The 12,295-nt window shown below is 40.5% G+C and overlaps 1 protein-coding gene across 1 annotated transcript; it reads left to right on the top strand.

Annotated features, from left to right (window-relative positions):
• The first annotated feature begins 55 nt into the window (after positions 1-55).
• SMNDC1 (survival motor neuron domain containing 1) lies at positions 56-8,467 on the top strand. The gene is made up of 6 exons (XM_010714755.3): positions 56-201; positions 3,433-3,575; positions 4,630-4,791; positions 5,812-5,963; positions 6,202-6,284; positions 6,692-8,467. The coding sequence occupies exons 1-6, from the start codon at positions 82-84 to the stop codon at positions 6,827-6,829; spliced, it is 798 nt and encodes a 265-aa protein (XP_010713057.1). The 5' UTR covers positions 56-81; the 3' UTR covers positions 6,830-8,467.
• The last annotated feature ends 3,828 nt before the right edge of the window (positions 8,468-12,295 follow it).

Below are 12,295 nucleotides of genomic sequence, written 5' to 3'. Positions count from 1 at the left end.
CCTGCAGCGGTTCTCAGCGCGGGTTAACGAGCTGCTTCCCGGCGTTGTGCTGTCCGTGTCTGAGCGGTGTGTTTCCCGCAGATGTCCGAAGACCTGGCCAAGCAGCTGGCCAGCTACAAGGCGCAGCTCCAGCAGGTCGAGGCGGCCTTGTCTGGGAATGCCGACAACGAGGACTTGCTGAAGTTAAAGAAGGACTTACAGGTGAGGGGGTGGGAGCGGCCCGTGGGAATTTGGTGGTGTTTCGCCTTTCCTAGATGTCCCTGTGGTTGGTAGATTTACTAATTCCTTTTCTCATAACTTGTTGGAATTATGGTAGGGTTGTCTTAGGGGGAAAGAACGGCAACAGAGTTTCCTAAACATTACAAAATTACAAAGGAAGACAGATGTGTCCTTCATTTGCCACCTGCAGTTTCTTTAAACGTTTGAGCATCCCGCCCTGTAGAAAGCTAAAACCATTTTGGTGCTTAAGGTACCATTCAGTGCCAGAAAAACCACTGGCTAATTTTAAGTTGATAAGTGGGCTTTTAGATTCTTGTGTATATTAAGTTACGTTGGCGTACAAGAAAACAGTGGTACTGTTCAAATGTCGTGTGAGATGCTGCCTCCTTTCTGTTGTGGATTGCTTTAACACGATGCAATGGTAAGATGCATAAAACTGCCCAGTACAAAACTGAGTAGCCACTATTCTGTATAGAAAAGCAGCATTAAGAATGATGCATCAACCAAGATACGAGCAGTAACTCAAGTCAGCGATCTTTAGAATTCCTTTAAATTACAAAGGCTTGCTGCCCACGGGCACTTAATAGATCATCTTAATGTCCTTTGTTGTACACTATTAAAAGCGTGTGTATATTTTTATATTTTTAAAATACACAGCAAAACCCATATGGGATGATATCAACACGACCTCGGCTTTGATATGCAGAGATCATTGATGTGAAAGGACAACTTGCAAACTTTTTTATAAAAGCTTTCTGCACAGAATGGGGAAGATGTTTACACTTTCGTCCCCAAAAGGTTTGCTATTCATATGTTCCACCTTGCAAATGACATAGACAATGTTTTGCAGGTTTAATATGTCGACCAAACAATTGTAAAAATGGGTTCGGTGAGTTGTGTCCTGACTGTGTAGCTTTTTTTTTTTTTTAGTTCAGTCTTTTGTTTAGAAAGACTTACCATGAAATTGAAAGATCCTTTTATGTTTTAAATACAGATGCACTTCTGCATTTTGTGTACCGAGCTTATTCCTGACTAACAGGATTAAAATAAATAATACAAGAAATTTTTATAAATGTTTTGCTCTTTGCCTTTTGTTTCACTGAAGGGCTTCTTGAACATCGTCCATGCAGCAAAGCAACAAACTTTGCATTTTGCATGAAGTAGAACTGATGACAGCCACCACCTTCTCTAGTTGGAGACGATGTTAGCAGGTGTTGCACTCTAGAATATGAAGTTCTGCGAGTTTTTAGAGAGCAGTTGGTGAGGAAAAACCCTGACAAATTCACACAGGAATTCTCTGCAGGTCACACTTCTGTGCCACAAAGACGTGGCACCCGCCCTGCTGCTCAGCTCAGTTGGCTGGACTAAGCTGCTGTGGTAGTCTCTTGTTCAAAAGCTTTCATTGAATAAGCTATTCCCTTAAGGACTGCTACAGAACTACCTCAGGAAGACTTTTACCAAAAGTTTGCTATTTTTTGCTTGATGTTTAAATGACTTCATCAGATTTGAAGAATTCCTGGTAGACTGCTTTTCAGCTACTCCCATTTTGAGTTCTATAATAAACCACCAACAAATGTGGTGAGAACAACTCACCACTTCTGTATCATGCAGGTACTCAGTTTACATGCATTTGACATGCTGAGATGACAGCCATTTCAAACCATGCCTCTTGATTTTCAGAATATAGATAGCTGTACGTTGATTACCAGTTTGGGATTTCTCACCTGGAAGGAAAAATTATACTGATGCTGTATTTTCTGAAGAGCTCTCTCAAACTAGCTAACCTCGGAGTCTGTTTTGGGTCAGCTATAATGTTATAGAAGATAGAGACCAAAGTTAAATAGAAGTAATTTTCAGCATGTCACTGTGCTTGTGGTTGGTACCCATTGTGATTACTGTTAAATTTAGAAACAAGCAGGTCCTTAAAACAAAGAACAGAGTTCTGTTAGAGAGGTGCTGATAAATTAAGACGTTAACAGCTGCAACAAACCAACAGGACATTCATTCTGGTTGTGTAGCTATCGGATAAAAGTGCACAGAAGGGTATGTTGTGTTAACCTGCTATTTGGGAACTGCTTATGATCCTTTATGTTCTTGAGGAATGAAGAATAGCTTCTTCACCACCTTTTCCTGAGCTAGTCTTCTTAAGTCCACAGCCGAAACGAGCTGTGAAGCTGTGAGGAAAATTAAGGCTCCGCTGACCCTCAGATGATTATTGTTTCTCTGTAACTGTCAATAACTGAGTTACTTCCTGTTAGTTGGATGAGCGACAGCGTTTCGTGCTGTGATACTCTTAAGGTGTGAAAAGTTGTTAGTGACTGCAGAGTTCCCTTGCCTTGCACAGAAAGTTCAAATGTTCCTTTAGATGCTGGCTCCTAAGTATTTGTTAATTCTAGTCAAAATCAGTGGTCTCAGTGTTGGGGAATAAGAATATAATATGGGGTGGAAGTTCAGGGGAGAGGGCTGGCTGTGTGCTCCTATTTGAATGAATAGTGGTTAAAGGAAGTGGAGAAATTTATTAAGCACATGAACTAAAACCAACCTAAAACTTGCTGGATTAGTAAGCGAATGCCTGACCTGCAATCTTGAGGTCACTGAATGTGGAGAAAAAGGAACACCTAAAATGACTTAAAGAAATCTATTTCTTTAATATGCATCAGAATGCTTTTTAGAAAAGAAAGGGCTTTACTGAGTGTCAATCCTAGAAAGCACTGCACTCTTCCACAGCTGATGCTTCAAGTGCATCAGTTCAGCAAATCCGCTATTTTTGAATAAACTGAAAAGTGTTTGACTGCTTACATTTGCTACAATTATAGCTGTGTATTTTATAGATGACTATATATAAAACAGTAAGCTAGTCCCAGTGGAAGGGATGGAAGTAACTGCTGGCTAGACAGAGAACAGGAGTGTTATGTACAGCAGGAATACAAAAACATGCAGCCACATACACAAAGTCACACCACTCTTGTTAATTTTTTTTAGTTTCTTTCCCTCGAGGCTGTCTAGCTGTGTCTTTATGCCTATGGATAAACAATTCCTCTAGAATGAAATTGTATAAAGATAACAAGTGACTTAAAGTTTTATGGAAGGTATGGGGATCTTTACTGAGATACAGTGAAGCCCTTACCTCTCTTATGTAGGTGTGCAGTTTTAAAGTATGAACGGCAACAGGACTTGAAAAATTATTCTTTGTGTTGTTTTTGTCTTTTGTAGGAAGTCATAGAACTGACCAAAGATCTCCTTTCTACGCAACCTTCAGAAGCTCTTGCAAGTTCCGACAGTTCTGCTTCTGCTCTCCCCAGTCACTCCTGGAAGGTTGGGGATAGGTGTATGGCAATATGGAGTGAAGATGGACAGTAAGTGTAGAAAACTTCTCTAACCGTTACATGAAATAGTTCCATGGTAAGAGACTTTCATTCAGCTTGAACTGCCCCTAGGGCAACTAGTAAGCAAAAAGAAACTGGGAAAGAACTACAGAATTAGCTCTCGTGGTACGCCTTTAATGAAGATCAGTGCTGTAGATATAAAGCAAAGAGCTGTGGGGTCATTTCCTAGAAATGCCCTGTTTGTTACTAACCTTATACAAGCAGAGTAGCACTGGTGGATGACCATTTATTAATGTAATAAGTGGCAGACTTTTGTTAATTGATTTTGTGGCAGTGTTTCATAAAGGTTTCAGGCTATACGATTCATAATATCATATTCATGTGTTTGTAATTGATCACTATTAAGAAAGTTTTCTGTATCTCAATTTGTGTGAACAATTGGAAATTAGTTTTTAATTTAAAATGTTATTTTTTGGCTATGAAATAACTGACTATACGTAAAGTAGCTGTAGAATTTTTGGAGTTAGTCTCCACTGCACAAGCATTTGAAGTTCTGGGAACCAAACCAGTTTATTCTGACTTCCTAATTTCTGAAACTTTATAAGCGTTGGAGAAGAAATATTTTTAGTGCCTAAGGTATTCTCAACTCTTCTTCATATGGAAGAAAATGCAACCAAATCTTTATAGTGATGAGCTACCATGTTTTAATTCTCACTGAATTCCCTGAAAGCTGTACTCTTTGAATACTGTATCTTGTTGGGGCTTTTTCCAGTCCCGTGACCTGCCAGAATTAGAAACAAAATCAAGATTTCTGATTAGACTGCTCAAGCATTAATCATTAGTCTTGATAACTGCTGAGATCGTTGCTTCTTGATGCTTAAGGTCAACGGAACCTAATCTTTGTACTTGTGTCCTTTTGGCCTTAAGAACAACCTCTTGGTGTGATCTTTGTTGTCCCTGAAAACGAAGGCTGATATTTGCAAAGTATTTTTACTTTATGCCATTAGCTGGCTGACAGTGTAGATGTTGATGGGCTGAGTATTAAACCTTTACTCACATGCTTACAGCCATGATATCTTTACAGGTGTTATGAAGCTGAGATTGAAGAAATAGATGAGGAGAATGGAACAGCTGCAGTCACTTTTGCTGGATATGGGAATGCTGAAGTTACACCGCTGTTCAACCTCAAGCCTGTGGAAGAGGGAAGAAAAGCAAAAGAGGACAGTGGCAACAAACCCATGTCCAAGTAAGTAATATAAAGGCCTAAGTCTGAAAGCTACTTTGCTTCCCCTCTTCCCCCAGCTTTGAGAATTGGCCAATGTAGAACCTTAGAATTATTTTCACCGATACATTCACGAATTTGTTAAAAAGGATCATAAATCAATGTGGCAAGCAATGTTCAGCAGATTATTGTGGCTGGCACTGTATGTTACCTATCCTGGCAAGATAACACAGGACTCCGTTTTACTCAGCTTATGCTATCTCAAGATAACAGATATGTGTGTGGATAGGCTAACAGCCCAGGTCCACTGCAGGCTGCTCTCAGATCTGTTACCTGGCTCACAAGTCAGTACACTTATCACTGCAAAGCTCCTGCCTCTGTCTCTCTGTTGATCCCATCACGGGGGAGATGTGCTTTACTCAGTAGCCTACTGTGCCTAACAAAGAAAAGTATTAAAGGTATTTTTCAGGTTTGAAAGCCTTTGGGAACAAAAAAAGGGAGTATAGTTTCAGAACTTAAATCTTACAAGGTCACTCTGAGGGACACTGTTTTGGCATAGATTTATATGTGAAATTCCTTACCTTCAATGAAATTGTGCTCCTTTCCCCTGCCCAATACTGGTTAGCATGAGTGCTTTAGTCTTTCAGAGAAGTTTTGACTTTTCTCTCAAGCTAGTTCCATTTTCCAAACACTCGATGCTTCTGAAATGTAGAAGTGCCAGAAGATATATTTCCAGTTCTGGAAATAAATTGGCTTCAGTCCCACAGGCTGCTGCATTTGGCATGATCTTAATCAGGTGGTCATTATTATTGTGCCCAAAATACGTAAAGGAGCATTGTAACACTTCAGCATGGAGAGAATTTTTTCCTTCCAGAATTTGACATCATTTACAAGCTTTGTTTTATGTATTTACTTAAGAAAAACTGTTGTGCATGCCCTTCTTTCAGAGAGGTTTTAGCTTCTTACAGGATACTCTACGAATATAAAGACAGAGACACAAACATAAAGGACCTCTTTTTTTTTTCCTCTTTTCCTTTCTTCCAGAAAAGAGATGATAGCTCAGCAACGGGAGTATAAAAAGAAAAAAGCTTTGAAAAAAGCTCAGAGAATTAAAGAACTTGAACAGGAACGAGAGGACCAGAAAGTCAAATGGCAACAGTTCAACAACAGAGCATATTCTAAAACAAAAAGGCCAGGTTTGTTTGCTTTTTGTCTATATGTGAATAGTTAAAGATCATAGAATTCTATGCAGTAACTTGGGAGAGGGGAAGAAGGTGTTTTTAAAGGTAGTTTGTTCACCTGTGACTTATTTGAAACGTGCAGTTGGCTATTTTGTACTTTCAAGGCCTAGTTTTGCACTGGATGACTTTGGGGTATTCTCATGAGGCTGAGCTTGCACTTACCTCGAAGAACTGGGTTCACTGTGTGTTGCAGTGCAGCATTTGTTGGAGTTAAGATCCCGAGGCCTATCTAAACCAACAAAGTCCTCTTATGTTTATGGTGCAGCACACATGGCAGTAAGTAATTGCTGTGGACTAGTAAGCACACTGCAAAAAAGTTAGCGAGGACATCCTGAAGCTTTACTTAAATTTGTGTCATGGCTCAACCAAGAGAGCTGCTAGACATGGTGCTAAATCTGAATTCTCCCTTACGAGCACTTACCTTCCTCGTAAGGTGATCTATTGAATTGTATTCATTATTGGCTTGACCCAAGGCTGCAAGGGCAAAGATCACATCCAGCATATTCCAGCCCAGCCCTGTCTCTTCTGCTAATAATGCCAGAGGTGAGTTAGCCTTTGGAAAGCATGCTTGCCTGGAGAGTAGGAGGTTGAGGATTCTGAAATGCTTCAAATAGTAACGGTTGCCCATTTCTAAAAGCAAATCAGTCATCATTTAGAAATGGTATTTTCTCTTCCATTTGCAGGTAAAGCGGAGTATTTTTGCTTCCCCAGAGAGTGTAACTGGCAAAGTGGGAGTTGGAACATGTGGAATTGCAGACAAACCTATGACACAGTATCAAGATACCTCTAAATATAACGTCAGGCATTTGATGCCTCAGTAGCAGGGGAAAAAGGTCGAACTTCATCTCTGCAGGGCTTTTCACTTATCTTTTTATCATTATATTTTTCTAAAAGTAAATTATTTGTTGGCACATAGCAAGTAGTCCATTTTGTCACCATCACTTTGGCTTCAGCTGATATGAGCCTTAAATTTCCAACTATTGATTTGACTCTCCTCATCATTTTTTTTGGTAGTTGCATTAAAATACGTTCTGTGGGTGAATGCTTTCATGAACTGCTGCTACCTCTTATGCTAAAGCAGTAGTTATCTGGAAGTTTGATCTCCAGAATCTTCCATTTGTATGGATGCTAAAGTTTTCTTTTTTTTTTTTTCCCCTCAAGAAAAGTGGTAGTATAAAAATGGCACCTATAAAGCCTCCCTCATTTCTGTAGTCACAGTGCTGTCTGCTGGTCTCAGAGACAAGCTCAGTGTTACAGAGCTGCTGCAGCACTGGGAGAAAGATTACATCATAGCATGTAAGTCACGTGGAATTACAAAGGAGGTTCTAAATTACTCCCTTACAAATCCACTGCAGATAGTTTTGTACAGCTGTGAATGAGGGCAGGACAGGGCTGTTGTGATTTTTATTACTAAGTCTGATTCATGTGCTAGAAACAATAAATCTGACTTTAATTCCAGTCTAAATTTCCTGTGCTAAAAGTTAAGTAAAGGAAATCTTTTTCTTTAATAGTCATCAATTTTAACAGGAAGTTACTGAAACGTAACCAGCACAACATAGGAAGAGACTTCAGTTTCAAAGAACAGAACTGTACTTAAAGCAGTGCCCCCTTGCCCCAGGGACTAGAGGTGGGAGAACTCTGGATGGTTATGCTTTGGAAATGTCATCACCTCCCCTCTTGCAGTTTTCAAGCTTAGAGTTTTGATGGCATGGTCACAGACCTTGAGCAGACAGTAACACCTTGTGTCTGGGCTGCCTCCGTCTCGTAAAGTAGTACTAAAGCATAGCAGGTATGAATGCCTAGATCCCACTTAGTTGTGAGTGAGTGAAGGTTAGTCTCAAGTTTCTGTCCGTAAATAACTGACTGGCCCTAGTGTTCATTGTAACTTCAGCTGTATTACAGTGCTGCTGAGCCCCTTCAGTTCTATTCAGGAAGCCACGTGTAAAAGCTCTTGCTTTTTTGTATTTCATGTGATTTGCCTTTCTTCTGTTATTTGTCTCCCACTTATGGTAGTGGTGCCATCTCTGAATCCGTAATGTGTTCAAAGAACTTAATGGGTAGCCCTGTATACAATGTAGATATTATTTTTGTAAAATCTAGGGCTGAGTTAATGGACAAGAGTACATCAGCTGTTTCTCCCATTAAATGATTAAAGGGTGCATCTTGTTCATTAACCCTGACCGTTATTTCCCTGTATATTATGTTAATGTAGCTCATTTTGTAATTTGTTACCTAGATCAGGTCACGTCAGCAATTGTTGATGCACTGATTGGTGGAGATATCCATCAGTTACCTGAGTCACAACTCAAGCTAAACTCTACAACTGGTAGTTTAGAATCCATGCATAGAAAGAAGTTTTCCCTATAATGGGAGAAGGTGATTTTTATGAATACAAAGTGTGTTAATTTCAGTTTTGTATGTTTAACTTTTATTAAATAAAGTGTTTAAAATCTGCTGGATATGTTTGTCAAAGTGAACATAATGTATGTGTGGCTGGGCACAGTAAATAATCATGCTATAGATAAGTATAGAATCTGCTGATGCTACACAGGAGAGATGGGAAAAAAATGAGTATAGAGAACATGAAACTCAGAAGTCAATCAAAAGTACGTCACTAGCAATGCAAAATCAAGTAGATCCTAATTCCTCATCTTTGCTGCTAATTGGAGGTAAGTGTAAACTTTCTTCTGCTTAGAAAAACTCTTATTTAAACTAAAATAATCTGAGGGAAGAACCCACTGCTTTTTGGAGAGAGAGTTTGTGCTGTACCATATCTCAGCTATGCCATTGGTTTTACATTTACATCTCCTTGGGGATGCTGACGTGCTCATCTTTCAATATATTAAGTATAATAATAGATGGTCTATCACAGGACTGTTAGCTAGTTCTGTAAAGAACTTACAAGACACCAGAACACAATGATATGTGAGCCTCCCTTTTTAACAGCCCAGCCCAAGTTACAACTAGCTGGTTCTATGGGCTTTGTGCTGATCCCTTCCTTTAAAAAACTAGGGAGACTCAAATACAGTTGTTCTGACTCGATAGAGGAAAAAACCACCATTTTCTTTGAGCAACTTAGTGATCTTTTATGCTGTCGGCTGCCTCGAACTTTGCTGTAGTTGGGCACTGGAAAGAAATGCTGCCTAAGTAAACCCTCGATAAAAGCTTTTTTCCCTAGATGCCTTGCTTACAACAGCTTGTGGTAGTTCCGTCACTGTGGCTGGAGTGGCCTGAGCTATGGAACAGAGAGAGTAGCTTTAAGACCTCTTGTTTAAACAAACAACATCAAAACAAAACCTAAGACTGCTATCTTGCCCACAGCTGTTCCTTGTAAGATCAGGTTACATGGCTGTTTCCTCATTCTGCAGCATCAAGTCGCTTCTCAGTGGTCTGACTTTCAAAAACAGCAGTGCCAAAAAAAAAAGCTCCTTACTCTACAAAAGCTGAAGTGACCTGAAGTGGTTTCTGACACCCAGCCTCTCGGCGAGCACAATAAGCACCTACCCCTGTGCTAGCAACTCATAACAGACAGTACTTCGAAGACACCAAAAGGAAGGAGGAAAAGTTTGCATTAAGCACAGCAGTAAAAATGCAGAGATGTATTGGAAAAATGTCAGCATATACATTTGTTTCTTTACTGTCCAAGACTAGCTCTATAGGATGTCCATCTCTTGCTACAGAAAACAGTTCATCCAGTCCAGTTTCAGTTTTGTACAGAACTGTAATCTGAGGAAATTAAGACAGTGCAAATCTGAGACTCGTAACATTGTCAGCATTCAGAACAGTCCTAAGAGTAATGATTTTAGATGCAGTGAACATTGCCATTGTATCAGTAAACATTTTTTAAAGAGGTAATTACTAATTTTTACCAGCAGCTTAACATATTCAACATAAAGATGTAAGAGAGGATTTATACTGACCAATGCAAGTTTCATGGTCATGGCAATCCACTGAGACTTGTTGCACTTATTTCTGGATCTGTTTGGCCTCCAAGCTGTTTGTAAATACAGAGAAGGAATTTGAACTTAAGCAATTACAATTCAACATGGGACAAGTTTAGAAGGCAAAAAGATGGTTAAGTTTCTACACTTTCTCTACTAGCCTGGTTGGCATATTGGCAGTATTTAGTAAAACAGCCACTACTGTGTGTCTCTTGCAATAGTTCCATTAAAAATGGGATTTCTGAAAATGTTCTTGGGTCAGGCCCAAGGAAAGTACCACTGCTGTGCAGGTGGTACTGCTCTCTGCATTGCATTACTTGTCCAATCTTTATCTGATCTTCAAAAAGCTGCATTTAAATCACACTGCAAAAGAGACAGTGATGTTTGCATCATATGTATGGTAAACATCCATGCCATAGAGCCAAGCTAGTTACATATGACCTGATTGATTAAACATCTTGACTTCAGAGGTTCTGACACTTCAGTGAAGGCAGCTACACAAAAGCACTCTATATCCTGTTGTAAAGGAATGATATTTCTAAGCTGAACTCACCTTGCTATGACTCTTTGGTCCATACAGAAATGCAAAGCTTTCCCATGATGAATGCTGATGGAAGATGTCTGGAAATGTCTCACTCTCACCTAGATTGAAAGATGATACTGCTTCCCAGAGAGAAATTCTCAGTGAGGAATCAAGTGATGTAGGCTTTATTAAGCCTTGTGTTTTTAACAGACCTATTGAACATTCATAAGGAAATACTGTTCTGTAGAGTTGACCACTACTCCAGAAGAGCAGAGAGCATTTCTCTACCAAATTTCCAGGAGGAGATCCAAACCAATTCACTGTTTTGAGGCAAACTGCTCTGAAAAGGGGATAAACTGAAAGAATTTCCAAACCTTAGCCTTAGCAACACTTAAGCACAATCTAGATCACTGGTAGCCCAAGTCATGGAATTAGTTACGTGCAAATTCTGACCAGCAGCCACAGTTAAAACCACCATAAAGTGATTTATATTCATCTGATGACACACGTTTTTGCTGTATGTTCCTCAAGATCGTAATTATTCATTGCAGAAATGCAGCTCTGCTGTAACATTCACAAACTCAATGGACATAACAGAAGGGGCAAACTGCTCACAGCTGACAGCACACACACAGAGTGCCATTCCAGCTTATGGAGGCATGTGATGGCTAGCTGGAAGGAGACAGGAAGCCAGTGTCCTCCAGATCCATACATACATACAACAGTCAGATCCGTATGATGAAACACTCCAGAGAATCTTACTGCCGAAAAATCCCAACCTGGGAACGTCCCTGGAGGTGGGATTAGCACTGTCACCAGTACTCAGAGCCATTCACTATTATACTTCTCTCCTGATTTCTTAGCTTTGTTAATACCATATCTCCAGCATGCAAACACACCACATGGCTTCACAAGCGCTGGCTAGAACCGTTCTTCACTCCCTAAAAATGTGCTGAAGCCACTGCCCTCCCTCCACCAGCTGAAGACTGATGTAAACCCTGTGCAGTGCTTTGATTCCTCTGAGTAAACGTCATATTAAAATGAAGCTTCCCTGCAAGACCACAGCTTGCAACAGACTATAATCCAGATTTTGTGGATGAAGACACAGAGGCAACTAGGTGTCAAACGACTCATTCATCAGCTCACCCCAACAGCTCACTCTGGAAATCAGGGTGTTTGGAAGAAAAAGGGGATGTGTGGAAACGTTCAGCTGTCTGCTTCGTTCCACTGAAGTCAGCATCAAGCCCCTTTAAGCAGCAGCATGGATTCTGGATTTACATTTGGCCTCATTACTTATCAGCAGAGGATCCCAACAGGCAAGTTCACGTGAGCTCCTTTCCAGTGGGCCAGTGTTCACTGAACAGCACCCTGCATGTTGAGCCCAGCTGCCAGCCCTCCTCCCTGCCTTTCCATCACACACACAGAAGCACGGCACTAAGGAGGGGTAAGAAAGGTGACCTGCAAAGCCCCAGCCTCCGTCCATGTCCCAGAGAGCAGCTGCTTCTTTCCAAGGCAACAACCCTTGGGCTTCATGTAGGTACCACAACCAATGGGAACAACTTTTTCCTGTGTGGTAGGATAGTGTTAAAAAATATCAAATATTACCCATAGCCTTAACAGCATGGTTAACATTGAAGGTTCTTCTTGAAGAAAACATTTCACGCCTTTGGCTTGCACGGACATCTGTTACAGCCCCACACAGCCAAGTGCTGCAGGCAATGCGTGCAGCACCTTTCCATCCAGCTCTCAGATGCCTCTCCTGTACCCCGAGGAACACAAGTCTCTCTAGACCTCTAAAACAGCATCCTCCCTTTGGAGAGAAT

Source organism: Meleagris gallopavo, chromosome 8, assembly GCF_000146605.3.
Source record: "Meleagris gallopavo isolate NT-WF06-2002-E0010 breed Aviagen turkey brand Nicholas breeding stock chromosome 8, Turkey_5.1, whole genome shotgun sequence".
NCBI classification, from domain to species: domain Eukaryota; kingdom Metazoa; phylum Chordata; class Aves; order Galliformes; family Phasianidae; genus Meleagris; species Meleagris gallopavo.
This window is presented reverse-complemented; position numbering and strand designations above follow the sequence as displayed.

Coding starts and splice junctions, on each gene's coding strand:
- SMNDC1 (XM_010714755.3), top strand. CDS start 82: ATGTCCGAAGACCTGGCCAAGCAGCTGGCCAGCTACAAGGCGCAGCTC. Junction 202..3,432: donor AGTTAAAGAAGGACTTACAG/GTGAGGGGGTGG, acceptor TGTCTTTTGTAG/GAAGTCATAGAACTGACCAA. Junction 5,964..6,201: donor TTCTAAAACAAAAAGGCCAG/GTTTGTTTGCTT, acceptor TGTGTGTTGCAG/TGCAGCATTTGTTGGAGTTA.